The sequence below is a fragment of the Typopeltis vanoorti genome, chromosome 4 (assembly GCF_054136105.1).
Source record: "Typopeltis vanoorti isolate ZY-2024b chromosome 4, IOZ_Tvanoo_1.0, whole genome shotgun sequence".
NCBI lineage: Eukaryota > Metazoa > Arthropoda > Arachnida > Uropygi > Thelyphonidae > Typopeltis > Typopeltis vanoorti.
Genome location: NC_143552.1, coordinates 157,561,707 through 157,583,484, shown reverse-complemented (window position 1 = coordinate 157,583,484; position 21,778 = coordinate 157,561,707). Strand labels below are relative to the sequence as shown.

Below are 21,778 nucleotides of genomic sequence, written 5' to 3'. Positions count from 1 at the left end.
CATATTTTATGACTCATTGAGTGTCACCCTCATTTTAAGATCTTTACAGAACATTAATGTTTACCATCTCATATAAATTATATGCTTATTGTGTTTTTAAAATCTGTTTTTTATGTGTTTATGAATTTTAATACTTCTTTTTACATGTGTTTTATACCCATCTCTTACATTTGTTTTTCTACACTGATTTTTATTTGTTTATACCATTTTATTTATTTATTACCTTGTGTACTTCTAAGAAATGTCTCATTTATTATAATTATTTCTATATTTATATATAGATTTTAGATTATATATGTGTCATTTATTGAGGGGGAGTCTAGAAAGGTATGATAAACACCTAGAACAAATATTAAATTTGTATTTATAATAATTTATTCTTTTCTTTCTTGTGGTTAAATCAGTTGCTTTAATGTAATTTTTGTTCTAGGTGTTTATCAGAACTTTTCAGACCCCCCCTCCCTTGTATTAAGTTTTTTTGGCATAGCATGACCATAGATGTTTTTTGTGTTGTGAGATCAAAAAAAACAAGTAAACAATCCTATCTTTGGTCTCCAGTCTTTTATAAAGTGTTTCATTTCTAACCTATCTCATAAGATAGAATTGGTGTGAACATTATCTTGTATACAGCTAGTTTAGTTTTGACTAATTCCTCTCTTATTCTATATAAATTTATTCAGTTGACTTCCTACCACACCAGCTTTGTTAATTCTGGTGTCTATTTCCATATTTAATTTTCTGTTTTCCCTAAAAATTATGCCTAAATAACTGAAATGTTTTACTTGTTTTATAAATTCTCTCCATTCGGAATGCAGTTGCTGTTTTCAGTCTCTCTGCCTGTTCATCGTCAGTCTTTTTATTTTTGATATTCATATGAATTTTTTATTATTATTATCATTATTATTATCTGAGACCTCCAGGGAGTCAAGGACTCATTGAGGGACGCTGTAAATTACCCAACCCAGCTATCATACCTTCCCTTAAATTCATTTACACTAGATGCACTCTACCCCTAAGGGCAAATTATTCCAATCACTCACTGCTCTCTGGGAGAAAAAGCTCTTACCCGTTTCTTGACTGAGAACAACCTTAACTTTCATGGATGCCCTCGTGTTCGCTCCCCGCCTTCCATATAACGAAAAATTTCATCATTTGAAATGCTATAACACCCATTCAAAAGTTTATAGACCTCTATCATATCATCCCGCTTTCTCCTGTTAACCAGAGTCTGCAATCCGGATATAATCTTTGTAACTCTTCTTTGCACCCTTTTCACAGCTTCTTTATCCTGTTGGTACCCGGGAGACTAAATCTGCACACAATAATCCAGGTGTGGTCTTATCAAAGCCTTATAAAGAGGCAAAATTACTTCCTTATCCTTACATGTCAAGGTTTGCTTCAACATGGCCAATTTCTTTTCATACTCCATTTTAGCTTTTCTCACAATACTTGTTACTTTTCTGGCCTGAGTCTGACTCTTATTCTCATGATATTCTTTCCATATCATCTTCTTCTTGTGGATCTCTTGCTTAATAAGGCTGCACATCCATTTCATTCCCAACCTGTTTATTCTTCGAACCTAGGGATACATTGAGATACCGTCTCATTTAAGCACTTTTTCAAAGATTCCCATGCATTGCTGACATTTTTTCCATTCAGTGACTGATACCATGGGACCAATGATAGTATTTTTCTAAGTCGATCATAATTTCCAGCCTTGTAGTTCAGCATGTAGCCTATTTTAATTGGAGCTTCAATACAAGTAGATACTTCCCAAGAAAGAACAGCATGATCACTGTCACCAATTGGTGGTAAAATAGCCATATTCTTGACAGAGATCCCTTCTAACACTATGAGCAAATCCAACACTCTTTTACCTCGAGTTCATTCTTTCACATGCTGCTTGAGAAAGTTGTGTCGCAACAATTCAATAAATTCCTGTTCTTTCTTATCATGAGATTTCTCTTCTACCCAATCAATGTTTGAAAAATTAAAGTCACCCATAATAATCATTCGCTTGGTGCCCTTAAGGCTAAATTGGCAATGCATTTCTTCATTCCTACACCCCCAGGTCTGTAGCAACACCCACCATATATTTCATTCTGTTAACCTCCACCTCACACCAGATAGACTCAAACTCACTGCTACATGGGTCTTTGTTAGCATCATTGTTTTCTTGTATTTCTACCCTAACTGGACTTAAGTCATCTGATATCATTAGTAGCACTCCTATTTCTTCTTTCATTCCTAAAAATAGTATGTCCGTTACACTTAATCCCACTTACTATATCTGATTCTGATAGCCAGGTTTCACTAATGCCAACAATCTTAGGTCACGTTATATTCAATAAAGCAACAAACGCCATCCCTTTCTAATGCTCCTGGCATTTGTGTATAGACATAATAAATTACGACCTAGCCTATTCTTATAATTATGCAATTAGATATGCAATCTATTTGGTCTTGTTCTAGAATTTTCTCTTTTCCCTACCCAGACATACTTAAAAGGTCCGAACCCAAAGCATATTTTCCCACTCCTTCGCCACATACGTAACCATGTTCAAAGACATTCATATCTTTATTATGTTTGTATACCATAGCTGAACTTTCACACATTTTTCCCATTCCTCCCTTGATGATCTAGTTTCCCTGACTCTCTGTATTGGGTCTTCATACCAAGAAGTAATTTCTCCAGGTTCTGATGCCAAATGAATTCAAGTGCAGACCATCATTCTTATACAAATCTTTTCTGCCATCAAACACACCCCACACATCTAAAAACTCGCATCCATATCTTCTACATAGCTTGCGCGTGAAATCATTTGCTATCATTGCCACCTTCTTAACTCAGTACTATCATATCTAGATAGTAATCCTACAGTTTTTACTCTTTCACGTTTCTTTCTCGCTTCTTCCAACAGACCTTTCATATCTTCTTTCATACTATGTTTGTCACCACTTAAATTATTAGTACCTAATTATTAGAATTATTAAAATTATTTATACTGAAATAACAATAATAGACAAAATCCAAGAAAGAAAACTGCGATGGTTTGGCCACGTGACCAGAATGGGAACAGAAAGACTACCATCTAAAGCCCTGAATATAACGATGGAAGGTAAAAGATCCAAAGGACAGCCCAGAATTAGATGGATAGACAAAATAAAAGAGGACCTGAAAACCAAATCACAACAAGTGACACCAAACTGGACAGAATTGTTTGGACTCTCCCGGGACAGACAGAAGTGGAAAGAGTTCATTCGGCCTCATCATCATCCACATAGATGATGGAAGAGAGAAGAAGAATTAAAATTATTAGTACCTGCAGACTTGTAGCAGATTTTTTAGGAGTGTGACATAATTTGTATAAAGTAAACAAAAATCTCCAATTTTCATATCAAGTGGCGATTTCCTTCATAATGTGATCCATATAGATGAATAAAGCAGAGATAATGTGTACCTTTGTCGCACTCCTAATTTAACATCAAACCATCTTCCTGAACTGCCTTCAATTCTAACTGCTAACTTACAATTCACATATGGATTAAGTATTGCTTGATATAATGTCCCATCTACACCATAGTTATATAGTGCTTTGAGCAACTTTTCTCTTAATACCTTTCGCATGCTTTTTCCAGATCTATAAAACTTAAATACAGATCCCTGTTATATTCTCATGATTTCTCAATTATTTGTCTTTAAGTGAAAATCTGATCCTGACCACCTCTATTTGGTCTGAACTCAGCTTGCTCTTCAAGTTTCTGTTCCACTGTTTCTTTTAGCCTTTTCTCTGGTAGACTTGTCTAATCTTACCAGGAGCATTCATTAGAGGAATTATAATTCTCACATTCAGTTTTATTTTCCTTTTTATAGATGTGTACTATTAGAATTGTACTCCAATTATCTGAAATTTGACTATCTGTTCGGGCCTTCTGAATTACATAGTATAGGCATTGCAAATCTTTTATATGTCCATATTTGAGCATTTCTGATTAAAATATCATCCATTCTAACTGCCTCTTCACCTTTCTGTTTTTAACTCAAAGCATTGATATATATAAAGGATGTCCCAAAATTTACGCAAGATTTAAATTTAGCGCCATTTGTGCGGTAAAGTGTTGCCAACGAGAAAAAAAAGACTGTGACAGCTGACAGTTCAGGGTTATTAAAAATGGAGCGCTACACGAAAGAACAATGCATTTTCATTGTTGAGCAATATTTTAAAAATAATGAAGGTTTGGCAGCTACAGTTCGCAATTTTCGTACAAAATATGGTTGGAATAGTGATTTAACTTTATCAACTGTGAAAAGATTAATTAAAAAATTCATGGAAACTGGATCAATTAGTGATCTTATACACTCTGGCCATCCTTCAACAAGTTGTTCAACAGAAAACATCGAAGCAGTTCGTGAGAGTGTTGCTGAGAGCCCAGGAACATCAATTCGGCACCGTGGTCTTGAATTGGGCATTTCGAGAAGCTCTCTACAGCATATCCTCACGAAAGATTTGCATCTTTATGCTTACAAAGTTCAATTGACTCAAGAACTGAATTCGCTGTGTGTGACCACACACAGCGAAGAGAGTTTGTTGAATGGATTATGGAACAACAACAAGTGGATGCTTATTTTTCGTACAAAATTATCTTCAGCGATGAGGCTTATTTTCATCTTGATGGCTTCGTTAATCGACAAAATTGTCGCATTTGGGGTTCAGAAAATCCACGAGTGATTGTTGAGAAACAAATGCATCCATAACGTGTCACTGTTTGGTGCGAATTTTGGGCTGGAGGCATCATTGGTCCATTCTTCTTCGAAAATGCGGCTGGTAAGGCAATAACAGTTAATGGTGCTCGCTATCGCGACATGATAATCCAGTTTTTTGTGCCTAAATTGCAAGATATGGATGTGGACGACATGTGGTTTCAACAAGACGGTGCCACATGCCATACAGCCCGAGAAACAATTCAATTACTGCATGAGTCATTTATTGTTTTGGTGATCAGAATTGGCTGCCCAGATCATGTGACTTAACGCTTGGACTTTTTTCTTTGGGGTTTTTTGAAGTCTAAGGTTTATGCCAACAAGCCCACGACCACCCACGCCTTGAAGGAGGAAATTGATTGCTGTATCAACGAAATTCAGCCACATTTATGCAAAACGGTCATGGAAAATTTCAACAAAAGAGTGCGTATGTGCCAGCAAAGCCGTGGAGGCCATTTACCCGATATGCTATTCCATGCATAACCCTATACTGTATACTTTATGAATCAATAAGAAATTACAATTTTTAATTAAAAACCTGTATTTTCTATCAAAATTGCTTCTTGCGTGAATTTTGGGACATCCTGTATATACTCCTGATTGCATTCCTCTTGAATGCTTTCTTCCACTATTCTGTCACTGGTTGTTTAATTTAGCAGTGTTACAAAGTAATTGCTTGACATCTAGAATACCTTTATCTTCAGTTTTCATGTTACCTTTATCATCTTTAATTCTTCTTTCCTCCATCTCTAAGGTTTTTCAATAGACTCTAGAATGTTTTGACACCTTCCTTATGTTGATTATTTTCTATATTCTTCCCATGAATTTTGTTTAGCTAGTTTTACCCAGTGTTTTGCTTTCTTAAATTTTTCTCTGTATTCTCTTAGAGCCTAAGCTAAATTACTTGTCAGAAAACTTGCTACTTCTACTAGGTCTTCAACTTATATAAAATAAACACTTTGGATTAATTAAATTAATCAGTTTTAATTAAAATGATTTAACTTTTAAAATAAAAAAAATTAATATGAACAACTGCCTCTCACTGAGATATGGGAGTCTTATTCTACTCACACAGCATGAAAGTTTATTTTAAAATTTAATTAATTTTTATTAATAACTAATACAGTTTTTTCTCATTTATATCTTTGCATTGTTTTATGTATAACATCATGTGACTTTCACTGTTTCAAATCAAATCATCATTTGTGTTTTAGTTTGTAATTAATTAACCTTGCTACTGATAATGGCCTGTAATATTCAGGTTGAAATATGGCTTTTAAATAAATATTATTTACTTATTTCCTTGTATTTTTGTGTGAACTGAAGAAACCTGTTTTCAGGTAATTTAAAGTAGTAATTTTTTCACTGTTAACTTGGGTTTTTTGTTTTTCAGAATTCATTTTAAATGACAGTTATTTTGTAATAGCCAGTATTAAGTTCACTGGAATGAAGAACAAGGATAATTTTCTATTATTGACAAACAGCTTTAGTATTGTTAATTATTGTAAAATATTCTGATTGCCTAATATGCAGATATTTATTAAAAATTTGCATCTTTACCATATTAAGAGTACATCTTATGTATGTATACATTTAGTTATTGTGTCAGTGTATTGTTTTTGTTTTAAATGTAGGTTCTTCAGCAAATTCTTTCCAGAAACTCCTCCTGGCTGGCAAGCAACATGTATGTGATATAATCAACAGGGAGCGCATTGAGTTGACTTCTCAACTTAGTGAAGAAGGTGATAAACCAGAAGTCTGCTTTATTGAATCTGCTTTAGAGGTACTTATATTAAATATTTAAAATGTTTTTGTCTTCATTATTGCCATAATTATTTGAATCAAAGCAAACTGTGCTTTGTTTGCTGGCCTAGTTAGCATACTGCCTTCCATTTAGCAGCCTTGACCATAGATTAATGTTTATCTTTAGTGGGAGATGAATTTCATTGCCTGGTGTGTGAGACTACTGCCCCACTTATTGGAGGCTTGAAAAAATTTCATGTTCAGTCTCTAGAGCAGGATTTCCAGCCTATGTTAAAAAAATGTATGTGTACATACACACCAGCTGGTGAATTCGAAACCTTTATGCAGATGTATGCAAACATCATTTACACAGTGTATATGCAAAATATCTGGTCACTTGCATCACCACCTATTCTTAGCAGCTATTTAAGAATGCTGCTGGTCATCAATAGTGTTGATCACACTGGAAAAAACTAAGGATCTTCAGGAGTTCAATAAAGATCTTATTGTGGGTACTGTCTGGCTGGAGCCACGTTTTTGAAAACAGCAGAACTGAGTAATTTCTGAAAAGATGAGATATCCTGGGTAAATACCCAGGATGTCTCAGTCTATCAGGAACAAGGTCACTGTCATCTGGGAAGGCTTGTACAGACAAACAGAACTTCCAGTGTGCAGCAATTGACTGAAGCATTTAATAAAGGCTGTTCCTGACCCATATCTCAGCGAACTATGTGCAGGGAATTGAAGAGGATTGGTATTGGCAGCATGCCTATACAGAAACTGCTGATTTCTCTGAAGAACTGCAAAGTTCATCTACAGTGGTGTCAGGAACAAGGAATGCTATGACTGGACACTGTGAGACTGGGAAAAAAGTCATGTAATCCGATGAGTCATAGTATACCTTGTTCTGTACCAACAGTAGGCAGAGTTTGATGGGAGTCCAATGAAGGAATGAACCCAGGTTGCCTTGTAAACACAAATCATGGTTCTGGAAGTGGTGTCATGGTGTGGGGTATGTTCTGTTCATACAGAACCTGTCCTCTGATATTGCTGGAAGGTTGGGTGTCCTTCAAGGAATATCTGAACATTGTTGCCGATCAGGTCCATCCTGCAATGTCAACTTTTTATCCAGCAGGTGATGGTTGTTTTTTGGACAACAATGTTCAAGAATTGTTCAGAAGTGGGTCAGCGATTTCCATCATCTTCTCTGGCCTGTATCTGAATCCCATTGAGAATGTATGGGACATACAGCTATTTGCTGATGATGCAAAGATAGGCAGGATAAATCAGAAATGCTGCTGATATGCAGTACTTGCAGGATGATTTGAATATGTTGTATTTGTGGGCATGGGAAAATGTATGTTATTTCAATGTCAGTAAATGTAAAGTCATGCACTTTGGCATGATTAGATATCCAATTTTCTATTAAATCGGTAGGCTTATGCTAGAAGAAATTGATCAGACTAGGGATCTTAGAGTGTTAGCAGATAACAAGCTGAAGTTCAGAGGCCATGTAGCAAAATACAACTCAAAAGAAAATTGCAATGCTGAAACAAACATTCATATGTAAAGATAAGGATATCATTTTGCTTCTTTACAAGGCCTTGATAATCCTCACTTGGATTATTGTGCACAGGGGTCTGGTCTCCTCATTTCTGTTTTGATTCTGATACAGTGAAGAGAATGCAAAGGAGAGTGTTAAAAATGATATCAGGATTGTGGAATACTGATTATGAAGACAGATTGAGAATTTGTAGACTGCAGACATTAGCAAACAGGAGAAAGAGGGGTGATATGATTGAGGCATACGGGATTTCAGTTGATGGAATTTTTCATTTTATGGAGGGTGGGGGAAGGACAAGAGGACATGCTTGGAAGCTGAGAATGAATTCTGCTAAGAAGGGGAGAGGGGCTAGATTTTTCTCTCATAGGGTGGTGCTTGATTGGAATGGATTGCCATTGGATGTAGTGTGTGCAATGCAATCCAGCACCATGTGGGATCTATGCCAAACTGTGTATGTGTAGTAATTTGGGTTAAAACTCTTCTTTCTAACCCAGTTCTCAGATTCATAAGTTATAATTGGTTTGAACACTGTCTTAGAACTGGTTTAGACTAATTTTGACTAATTTTCCTCTCATTTCATATAAATTCTGCTCTGTTGTCCATTTCCATATTTAATTTATTCTAAAGGTTCTCCATTCAAAATATAGTTGATATTTTTCATGTTCCTTCTTATTTTCATACTCTATCTGATTTTCCTGTCAAATTTTATTACAGTGCTTTTAGTACTTTTACAGATTTATTTAAGGAATATGCAGACCTTGTACTGGATTTTAGGAATATAACATAATATGTGTAAAGAGCAGAGTTTAACATCTCCAATTTTGGTGTCAGGTTTAATGCCACTTCATAATGGGATCCCCATAAATGATGATGAACAGTGATGATGGTGTATTGCCCTATTTGATGTCCCATTCACACCATATGAGAGTATACTTTTGAACAGCTTTTCCTTCTCACCTTGTCATGTGTCTTTTCCAACTCTTCAAAACTTAAATTCAGATCCTTGTTATATTCTATGATTTCTCAAGTACTTGTCTTTTCCTTTTTTTTTTTTTTTTTTTTTCTATGTTCTGCCTTCTCATATGATTTGAAAAATTCTTCCACTTCTTCCTTAGTAGAACCTTCTTTGGGATCATGGGCACAAATAAGTCTCTCCAATTCCCCATTTTGATGTTTGCTCACATCATTCTACATGATATTGCTTCCCATTAGGAAGATTTTCTTCATATTAAGATTGAATATAGACTCATTTCCCTTCCCTGATCACTGTTACTTAAATATAATATCTTGTATTTGTTATTCAGAAGAATCTCACCTGTTTGTCTTTTTTGTTTTGGTATTTCTTTTCCATTGATAATGCCTATCTTAAATGCTGCTGCTCTTGAGTTTCAGTGTGTTCAAATAGCTTTCTTTTCACTATTCTCCCTAGTTCTTTGACAAAAACAGCTGGGCCTTTATTTAAATGGATGACACACTAGCTTACATGACATTTAATTTTGTACCATCATTTTCTTTTTGATTCCTGTACAGAGCCCTTTGGTTGACTAAATTATTCATTTTGTATTAAATATCATTAAAAGGAAAGCTATTCGACTATGTTTAGGTGTCAAATACAACTTATTTTTAAAAGAAAGGTACTGATATGTATATTTCTGTTGTCATTTATAGTCTGTGCCACCATATAATATAAACTGCCATAGCACCAAAGTTGGTGTATTTGCTCACTATCAGTGGCACGTGGATTACCTGTTGACTTAAGATGAAAAGGCTAAGACCAGGAGATCGAAGGTGATAACAGAAACCCTGAAGTTCGGAGAATTTACAGGCGTTTGAGTTGGTAATAGGACATTGCATGTCTCAGGTTCACTGAAGGGCATTTATGCATAAGCTGAATGCACCAGCATTCAGCAGTAATCACTGGTGTAAAGAACATCATAACTTGCATAAGGAATTGGAAATCAGTGTTACTAATCATGCTGCACCTATTCATTTTATATGAATGGGCAAATGTGGTTGTGAAAATGCCTAGAGAATAATTTTATGTCTGAGTGCACCATACTAATTTTGAAGTTTGCTGATCAGGGTATAATAGTTTGAAGCTCTTTCTCCTGGTATGAACTTCAACCTTTAGCTGTAAGACCTGGAAGTAAAAAACACAGGAATATATACAACAAATCTGGATAAATGCAGCTGGTTAGATTCATGTCTCTTTCATCATAACATATTTTTTGCACTATGTCATACAACATGCTATTGTAACCAGGATTGAGGAAAGTAATGCAAAAAAAATTGAATAACCTACACAGAATTTCAGTCCATTAAAATGCTTTTGGGAACATTCCACGGTCTGTTATATCAGTGTTGGAAGTACTGATATATGACCTTTGGAAGTATTGTTGAAGGAAGAATGTTTCAAAATACCTCACTGCCAAAATGTGTGCAATTTAGGTTTCTCTGAAACATAGTGATCTTCCAGTACTTATTTCTCAAGAACTTGTCTTTGAAAGGGCATTTACACTATGGGTAAGTAAATGTGCTGTGTTAATATCTTTCTAGGTAATATCTTCATGACTAGGCTACTTGTATGTAGAGGCTGTTGACTTCACATCAGTTACCTCAGTATCCCATGATGCTCAGCACCTTCCCTTGAGACATGTATATTATATGCATTGTGGAGAAGGATCATTACCCAGATCAGTTTTTGATCTTTTTTGAATTCTCATTAGTGGTAGTTGGGCCTAGGAAGACACCAAGGCTAAATCAATGCAAAGTCTCATTTCCATATGCAAGAAATGATGGAACTGGGATAGTAATAGAAATTTTTTTTTTCTTGTTCACAAAGGAAATTATACTATAGAGAAATTATATTGTTTTAATCCTTTACCCAAGCATGGGAAACAAGGTTTGTGTGAAGTATCTTCACAACTATGCCTCTTGTACATAGAGGCCTTTGACTTCACACGAATTACTTCAGTATACTATAGTGGTATACATGTCTGAAAGGAAGTGTACAGAAGACCCAGTATCTCAATGCTGCTGTATTGCAGGATACTGGGTCAATTGAAAGTCAACAGCCTTTATATTCAGGGATGAAATTGTAAGTTACATAGAGCAACACAGTCATATTGTTCTGAAGTTCTTAGTGTTTAAAAAAAAAATAGTCATGAATTCTTTCTTTTAGAGAAACTTATACCCATAGTTATATTACTTATTTACACAAGGCAAAGGCAATAATATTTATTTGATTAGAATGCCAGATATTTCGGTCTGAAACTTACAGACCATGTTTGGTGGCAGTGACAGTTGATTACAAGGTAGAATGCAAACAATGGATTTATTTGAAACAAGACGAGCACAGGATGTTATATTTATAACAATGTAATGTTATAACTGAGGAAATGGTTAATTATAACTTAAAAAATCTTAATGACTTGTTATTCTAATCAGACTTCCTCACATTTCCGATAAAGATAAGCAGTCATTCCCATTCAAGTTTGGGCGGTGAAGCAAGGCTTCAGCACTCTCTTTAAACAAATGCTCAAATTTGTATCAACAGCTATGTAGTAGGCGTGTTTCAGACTAAAGAATATTATAGTCTGTGTCTATTCCATGTCGAGCTAAGCCAGATTTATCAGATTTCTTATGGCTAATATATGATTTATGTTCTTGTATTCTCTTTTTTATTGAGTGTTCAGTTTGTCCAAAGTAGGATAGATAGCTGTCACAAGGAACTTGAAATACACCAGGGAGAGATACATTGGTGAGCATTTATCTTTTGAAGAGGGGAAGCAAGTTGAAAATTTATTGATAAGTATAAAAGTAGCCACTAAATTGTATTTCTTGAATTCTGAAATGCCTAAAATGTATGGGATTGGAACTCAGCCTACTGTTTCCTTCTTGTTGAGGTTAGGTTGTAGGACTCAGATGTTGTGTAGCTTAGAAGCCGTTTAATTTCATATATTGTTTGATATTTGAGAGTTCTTCCAGTAATTGATGAGGAGTCGAACAATTAGTGTTAGCACTTCAAATTAAAGATTTTATAATTCCCATCTTTTCAGAAAGATGGTGTGCAGATTGCTGAAGATGTAGCATCCAGTGATATTATCAATAGTGAGTGAATAAGAAGAATGTCTAAAAAGTATAATTTGTTGTCTCTTTCAATTTCCATAGTGAATTTAATATGAGGATGCAAAGTATTTATAGTAGCTAAAAACCATGAAGTTTCTTTATTGTGAGTCCATACAACCAAAATGTCAATATACTTGTTCTGTTTCAAATAAATCCATTGTTTGCATTCTACCTTGTAATCAACTGTCACTGCCACTGAAGATGGTCTGTAAGTTTCAGACCAAAATATCTGGTCTTCTAATCAAATAAATAGTATTACCTATGCTGTGAGTTTTCATGTAAATAAGTAATATAAAAATAGTCATGGTAAGAGTTCTGATATAGCATCTTCCACTTAGGAGATAACTGTAAACCACCAAATCTTTTAAGATTGATGTGAGACTTCTCAGATCTTTGTATAATCACATCATAGGGAAACTTTTTTTTTTTCCCTCTCAGGGCTTTATATTCTTTTTGCAAAGAATCCTAGTGTTTAGAAGTGATTGCATGTTCTTCAAGACTAGAATTGTTCCAGCATATTGAATTTAATGTAATTTTGATATGCTTCGTGGAGTAAAGCAGTAAGCACAGGGGAAAGAGGACTTCACATAGTCTGGTAAATAGTCTTTGATAATCTTTGGTAAATCTTGTACATATTCTTTGAAAACAGCTGCAGATTTTGAATTTGCCAAAAGCACAGGAATGCAGTGAAGTCTGCCCTCTGTAGAACTTGAGGAAAAAAGGAAATCTTGCAGACTGGGCTTTCAATCCCTCTTGAGAAATCGAAGAAGCCCAATATCTTTATTGATGCAAGATTCACTTTAACCATTGGACAAGAAAGTGGATTTGATGTATTTCTTCATTCAAGATGATGTCAGCAGAGCAGAGGGAGGTAAGCTCTGTGAATGAGAGTTCTTATCAAATTTTTGACACAAATGAGTGAATATAATGACTGTTGTGTATTTTGAACTGCATTTCCCCATCTAGCTGATGAATGAAATCTTTTTTTAAAAAAAAGTGGGAGGCAATAATTGTTATCCTCTGTTTCTAATGTAAACTATTGCCTAGAATGAATGGGGCATTATTTTGGCAAGAAAGTCCTGTCGTTTGAATAGAGAATCTTGCCAGACAGCAAAAGTATCATCCATATCTTGTATCATATACTGAAAGCTTAGAATGAAAGCATTTTGAATGAAAAACATGTCATTTAAAATGCTCTCTGAAGTAACTAGTAAGAATGGGGGGGGGACTTCCCATATACTACAGGAAGCTTACATTGTTACTTTGTTCATATACCATTCCCTTTTTTACAGTTCCACCTCAAATCAGTTGAACAGAGTGAATAACCTTAGGTGAAGTTTCTTGTGGGTAACTTCACTTAAGGATAAGGGTAAACTAGCCATGATAAGTTTTTGATTTTAAATGCATCTTATCGTGGTTAGTTTCTTAGACAGGTGGAATTCCCTTATATTCACAAACTTTACATTCCCATTAAAACTTGTATATCACATTGGTTGTCCTAGCTACAATATAAGCTTGCCAAGCATCTTACTGTTTTACTTCATTGGCAAATTCCCATCTTATGTTAAAAAATCTACATTTCAACAATAAATCACAGAACTTGGTATGGATTTATTAATTAGTCTTGACATTGCTTTCCTCTTTATGAACGTTCCTTTAGAAGAAACCTTGGAATTACTTTGTTGCAAGATTGTTGTTTGTCTTATTCATTTGAGTTATTTCATTTGTCATAATAAGTTTTACTAGAAAAATAGAAGTCCTCTTTCCCTTGTGCTTACTGCTTCATGAAGCATATCAAACATCTTCTCTAAAACATTAATCTTAAGCTTTTGATACATGTGGATTAAAGTCCTTTTGTATTGTGATTTTCTTCTGGAATTGTTCTGGTTGATTATATGGGTGAATGTGGAGGGCCTATAGATGGGCCCTCCACACTCTTGGAATAATTAATCCATTTTTGTTCAGATTTGGGTGATGTTTCAGCATTTCACAAACTTCTTTGTTTTCTTTTTCTTTTCTTTCAAACCATGTTTTAGTGTAGTGCAGGAACTTAATGCCTTTCCAGTCAATTTGTGGCATGTTTGGAGTGCATGGTCTGATAGTCCTGTTTTACCATTGTGGAGGTATTCGATGTGGCATTTGTGTTCATCTTTTCTGATTGGGATGGTGCGTCCTCTTCTTCATTCTTTGTCAGCTTCATGGGAGACTTCAAGTGCTCATGAAGCTGCCAAAGAATATGTAGTATGATTATGATATCCTGTACACCTGTGGAGCTGATGAATCATCATCAGATGTGCCTTCTACAGGTGTACAGGATATCATAATCATACTACATGAAAAAGTTACATCATTACTAACTTCCTTGTCATATCTTGTATTTTGATCTTCTAAAGCATTTAAGCAAAACTAAAACAAATGAAAATAGGAAGAGATGAGAAAAAAATTCTCAATAAATTTAGAAAATCATATACTCGAACAGGTAAAGCAATTTAAATATTATAACCTCGACAACACAGAAACCGTAAAATTCAGACTTGACATAGGATGGTCTAATGTGAATAAATTAAACAAAATATGGAAAAATTACAGCATTTCAAGAAAAGTCTCAAACTAAAACTATAAAACCATTATTATACCTACAGCAGCATACAGAGTTGAGACATGAAGACCAAATCAGAAAGAAATACAGAAAATCAGAGCATTTGAAATGCTTAAGAAAAATAAATAACTCACTGATCAGAACACAAAACAAATGAGCAAGCTAATCATGTATTAAACCATAGAGAACTTGGTTACAGTCTTTGGAGAAAAAGTCACAATTGTTGAGTTTCAGAGAGATGAACCAGAGATAGTGCCAGCCAATGGCAAAAAAAAAAAAAAACTTGTTTTGCTCATCTTTCCTCTCCCATTGTCTCATATCATCTAAGATTAGCTTTGCTGACACAGTATCCTTGTGCCACTGATTTAATCTACAATCTTCACTAAAATTTGCATCTAAATAGCTGAAATGCTTTACTTGTTCTATAGGTTCTCCATTGAGAATGTAACTGATGTTTTCAATATTCTTGTTTCCACAGTCTGTCTTTTTATTGCTGATTTTCATGGCAAACTTATTACAGCAGCTATTCAATTTAGTTAGAGAATTCTTCATGCTTGTTATTCTGGATTTATTTAACAACTTCCCGATGCATTTAGAGCTATAGCCCTTCATTTGCTTCCATTCTGTTTGCAAGATTTTCTTATTTTGGGATTCTGCAAGAGTCACTTCCCTCATCATATCTCTAACACATTAGTCGCTATCTTACTTTTTTGACAATCAACATCTATCAGTTTTTTTTACAAAGAACATCAAAATTATATTTAATTATTTCACTATGATAGTCTAGTCTCAAATAATTTACTATCACCTCTAGACAGTCCTTCAGAAAATGGCTTAAGACCTCCATGAGCAAAGAGCTACCTAAAAGCTCTTTGCTCATGGAGTGATTTGTGCAAAGAGAGCTGTGAAGCATTACTGTCTTGCCTGAATCTCTGTTCATCTAATTGTCTACAATTAGCCCCTTTGTGGGAGATAGTTCTTACGACTTTGCCTCTCACAATTATTTTATTTTATTTTTTCTCCAGTATTTTTGGTTAGTAAAACATGAGCATGATGCTAAAACTATGATTTCATCTTCATGTTTTCAATGTTTTAATTTTTTCCATTACGTGGGTTTATATTTCAGTATTCCAGCATTTTCATATTTATACTGAAAATGCTCTTGGTATGTGGGCAAAAGTTTTATAACCAATTTATCATGTGAATTATCCATTATTTATTCCATTCAACAAAATGGTTGTTTTTGCCATGTATTGAGGTTATTTATCCCTGTGAGATCCATTCTAGTGTGTTTGGGGGATATAACAAACTTTGCATCATAACTATTATTCTCAATAAACTTACTATAATGTCTGCTGTGCTTATTTTTTTGAGTTATTTCTGCAGTTTTCTTATTTTTCTGGATTTCATTTTTAGCTTCTTAATGAGCGGGAAAAATGTTTGGCAAAAATGGAATGTGCTGTAATGAATGCTGATCCAGTAGGAACATTATGTGCAAGTGCTTCCATTGAAACACATAAATGTCATAATGAAATATATAAGGTATGCTTTATTTCTTTCATAAATAATTTTGTGTTATTTTTAGTTTTATTGTTGAATTAAAACAAACAAACAAAAAAAAAAAATACACACACACAAGTAAACTTATGTTTTGTTTTGCACACATCAGGAAAAAAAGGTTTTTGTCTAAATAAGCTGCTTCAAGATGAATATAAATATAGCCTAAAATCAGAAATGGACAGAGTTGTGTTATAACTGAGTTAATTATAAATTAAATATAATTGATTTAATTTTGGTTTTATCTGTCATTGGAAATGAAATTGATGGCAAGTTACATAATAATAAATTAAGGTGTAACAAGATCTGACTTGACTGAAAAAAAAAAAAAAATCAGATATCAGTATATAGTTAACTGTATTTTTTTCATTAGTATAAAAAGTACACTGTTAAGTGACTATTTCTGAATAGTATGTAGTGTTGTCCTTTTTAAATGCTAAATGATTTGTCATTGTATAATATTGTATAATGACACATGCAATTATGACCAAATCATTGTTATCTCTGGTTTACTATCAGAAAGTATTGCTATAATGTTAGTAATAATAATAATGGCAAATACGTGTTGGATTTCTGTCTAAATGATCTCAGGACATGGACTAGTTATTACTAACACCATGTTCCAACATGAAAATGTGTACAAATTCACATGGAGAGAAGACACAAGGAATAAGAAAAGTCTCATAGACTCTGCTATCAATGATATTGATGTTTTCTCTCTAGTGCAGGACACTAGAGTATACAGAGAATTTGAAATTGGAAGTGATCACCATTTCATCTTGAGCAAGATAAAATTGAATTTCATATTGAAAAGAACATTTAAGAAAGTTTTAAAGCGAATAAAAGTTGAGCAACTGTCAGATGTGATCTGTAGACTAAAATATACAAACATTATTCAAATAAAAATGAAAGAGTTTGAGAACGAGAATCAATCCTCGGAGATTCAATTGCAAGCTCTGAAGAAAACATTGATTGATGCAACCAGAGAGGCATGTGGTGAGGTTATCTGCAAGGATAGAAAAATCGAACTCCATGGTGGACACAGGAAGTTAGAGGAAAAGAAGAAAGCATATCAAAAGTTCCTGGATTTGAGTTGTAAGTCAGCAGTTAGAATTGACAGGAAGATGATTAAATACCCTCTGTTATTTAATTTTAAATAACAGAGGGGATAATATAGATCCAGACAAGGATCTATATTATCCCCTCTGTTATTTATTATCTATATGGATCACATTATGAAGGAAAGTGTTATTAAACCTGTTATCAAAATTGGATGTTAATGTCGTCTCTTTGCTTTATGCGGATGATGTTATACTTCTATATAAATCCGCTACAAGTCTGCAAGATTCTCTGACTAAATTGAATAATTGTTGTAATAGATATAGTATGGAGGTCAGCAATAACAAGACAAAGACAATGAAAATAGGCAGAAGCATTGAAAATATCAATCATCATCATCAAATTCCTGCCATGTACCCTCAATGGGTGTACAGGATATGATAGTACTACATGAAAAAAATTAATCATTATTAATTTCCTATCTACAATTTTCCTCCAAATCAGTCTGTTACTTGTGAAGACTCCAACATTATCAGATGTTATATTTCTATCATCTAAAGAACTTTGTACTGTATCAATCCACCTATATCTTGGTCTTCCTCTGGGTCGTTTTGCTGCCAACCTGGCAGAGAATACTTCTTTTGCTAATCTTTCCTCGCCCATTCTGTTTAAGTGACCATACCACCTGAGATTAGCTCTGCTAACGCATTCCTGGATGCAGACAATGTCAAGTTCTTTCCTAATATCGTCGTTTTTAATATGATACTGCCATTGATGCCATCTGTTCACGCCTATAATTTTTCTCAGGACTCTCATATCTGTGGTCTCTAGTCTTTGGTCAAGTGTTTTACTTCTAACCCAGCTCTCAGATCCATAAGTTAAAACTGGTTTGAACACTGTCTTGTATACAGCTAATTTAGTGTTCCGACTAATTTCTCTCTTATTCCATATGAATTTATTCAATTGACTTCCCACCATACCAGCTTTGCTGATTCTGTTGTCTATTTCTATATTTAATTTACCATCTTCAGTAAAAATCGTGCCTAAATAGCTGAAATGTTTTACTTGTTCCACAGGTTCTCCATTCACAACACAGTTGACATTTTCAATGATTCTGCCTATTTTCATTGTTTTTGTCTTTTTATTGCTTACCTTCATACCATATCTATTACAACAGCTATTCAATTTAGTCAGAGAATCTTGCAGACTTGTAGCAGATTTATTTAGAAGTATAACATCGTCCGCATAAAGCAAAGAGCTGACATTCACATCTCCAATTTTGATATCATGTTTAATACCACTTTCCTTCATAATGTAATCCATATAGATGATGAATAAACGAGGGGATAATGTACATCCTTGTCTCACACCAGATTTAACATTAAACCATCTCCCTGTACTTCCTTCAATTCTAACTGCTGATTTACAACTCAAATAAAGACTAAGTATTGCTTTATGTAATGATCCACTGACACCATACAACTGTAGCGTTTTGAATAGCTTCTCTCTTGGCACCTTGTCATATGCTTTTTCCAGATCTAAAAAACTTAAATACAGATCTTTGTTATATTCCCATGACTTTCAACTATTTGTCGTAAAGTGAATATCTGATCCTGACAGCCTCTATTTGGCCTGAATCCAGCTTGATCCTCACCAAGCTTCTCTTCCACAATCCTTCTCAACCATTTCTCAAATATACTGGCATAAATCTTACCAGGAACACTCAGTAGAGAAATACCTCTGTAATAAAACTGATTGTTGCTCACAACCAGTTTTATTTCCTTTTTTATATATGGGTACTATGAGAGCTCTACTCCAATCATCTGGAATTCATCCTTGTGTCCAGGCCCTCTGAACTATGCAGTGTAGCCACTGTAAAACTTTTATACCGTCATACTTGAGCATTTCTGGTCTAATATCATCTACTCCAGCTGCCTTTCCACGTTTCAGACTTTTGATGGCGTTTTCTACTTCAAGCATGGATATGTATTCCTGATTGCATGACTGGCCCGTGTTTTTTATCACTGTGCTGTCATCACTGCTAGTTTCATTTAGCAATTTTTCGAAGTAATTACTCCATACTTCAAGGATATCTTTTTCTCCAGTTTTCATATCACCTTTATCATCTCTAATTCCTTTTACAGCACTCTTTCCTTCCTTTCTGAGCTTCTTCAACAACCTCCAGACTAAGTTGCCACCTTCTTGATATTTATTTTCTATGTTCTTACCAAAGTCTTCCCATGACTTTTGTTTAGCTAGTTTTACACAGTGTTTAGCTTTCTTACATTTGTCTCTATATTCTCTAAGAGCACAAGCTGACTTATTTGCCATTTTTGATATACTTTTGATATAATTTTTTGGGAACTTTTGATATGCTTTCTTCTTTTCATTCACTGCCTCTTTAACTTCCTGTGTCCACCAGGGAGTTCTGATTTTTCTATCCCTGCAGATAACCTCATAATAGCAGTATCAACTTGTCTGTGTATAGAAAACCTACGAATACTGGACGTTACCTCCATTTCAACTCATCACGTCATATATCCCAGAAACTCAGCATTATCCATATGCTTAAGAAAAGAGCTATACATTACACATCAGACCAAGATGACTTACAAAAAGAATTAACTACAATATCCAGAGAGAGCTATCCTTAAATGGTTATCCAAAAAGACTCTGCAACAAGATTCTCTTTTTGGATATACCACAAAGACAACGTGATGACACCCAATACATCAGTACTATAACTATTCCATTTGTCAGCAGCATTTCCAAAAAATTGGCTATCCTTCTAAAACCATATATTAGAGTAGCATTCATGCCGGTCAATACTATTCGGAAGTTTTTAAGTTCACCGAAAGACCCTCATCCATTCTACAAGTACTCTGGAGTATATAATATACCTTGCTCCTGTGGTGTTAGTTATGTTGGTCAGAACTCTAGAAGCTTCGAAACGAATAAGATATGTCAGAAACAACAGACAAGATATTTCAGGACTTTCTTGCCACTTTGCCTCTACAAACCATCTCATTGAGTGGGATAAGAGTCATATGCCCTATTTAGAAGATAACTATCATTCCAGAACCTTCAAGGAGGCTGCTATGGTCACCTGTTCAACAGGAAACCTAAATAAGAATCAAGGTCTAATCCTACCGGAAATTTTGAAAGCTTTAATTAGATCACTAAACATCAAAGAAATGAACTTTCATGCCAATTACATTATGTCTCGTAACAAATCATGTTCCTGAGATGTGCGCATTGTCTCGCACAATACTAATTTTGTATGAATTAGAACTGTCAGTTAAAACCTAGTCTGTTACCTTCATATAGCTTACCATTTGTATTCCCTGAAGATGCCGATAGCAAAAATCAGTGAAACATGTAGGACGATAAATTAAAACTCACTTGACTAACATTCAAAAAAAGTGTTATAGTTATTATACGAGTAGTCAAGAAAGAAAATCGCACAACAACTGTTCAGTTTTTCACCTGATTTCAGGGAGTACAAAGCATGTCAGTTAATTTTGATTAATTTTTGCTTTTATATTTTGTTGCTGTATACTGTCACAGATAAGTGCACACCTATTTTATAATTAATATTTCAATAGCTAAAAAAATCTGAAGGAAGTTTTAAATAATGTATCTCTTGGCATCGACTGACCTCTGTTATGGCTGTGTTCGTTTGCATTAAAAATTTAAACTCAAGTAGTTCAAACCACATGGTCAGAACTCTGCTGGATGTATTGGATTCATATAATTAAAAATATATTTAATAATTAAAAAAATTGTTTCATGTTTGTATTTATTATAATGCAAATGTTGAAAAATAAATCTTTGTAATTCATGTTTGAATGAATTATAACTTTTCCCAAATTGCCTTTGCCTGAGGGGGAGAGAGGTATGCCACTATTGCTAAAATTTTAAAAGGTGTGTGTGTAGGTAATGAAACTTTGGTAAACATTGGCATAGAAGATGGGGAGGGGGGGGGTTGCGTTTTGATTTAGAACAGCTCACTGCCAAAGAAAGCTTTTCATCTCCATCATCAAATTCCTGACATAGGGGATGGGATACAGGATATTATGATAACATTACATGAAAAGTTGCATCATTAGTTTTTATCAATCATTTTCTTCCAAATTAATCTGTTATCTCTCAAGCTTCCGGTATTATCAGATTTTATATTTCTGTCTTCTAAGGCACTTTTTACTTCAGATCTTGGTCTTTTTCCTGCCATCCTAACAAACAACACTTGTTTTGCTAACCTTTCCTCACCCATTTTGTTTAAGTGGTCATACTTCTCAAGATTATCTAAGCTAACACATTCCTGAATGCTAACATTGTCATGTTCTTTCCTTTTTAATATGATATT

The 21,778-nt window shown here is 34.4% G+C and overlaps 1 protein-coding gene across 1 annotated transcript in view; it reads left to right on the top strand.

The window, feature by feature from the left end:
• LOC150107787 (E3 ubiquitin-protein ligase RNF10) overlaps window positions 1-21,778 on the top strand; it is a 280,258-nt gene that overhangs the window by 112,882 nt on the left and 145,598 nt on the right. The window contains exons 7-8 of the mRNA XM_090392188.1: window positions 6,397-6,545; window positions 16,213-16,338. Of these exons, the coding sequence (XP_090248314.1) occupies window positions 6,397-6,545; window positions 16,213-16,338 (275 nt within the window). The remainder of the gene's footprint in view (window positions 1-6,396; window positions 6,546-16,212; window positions 16,339-21,778) is intronic.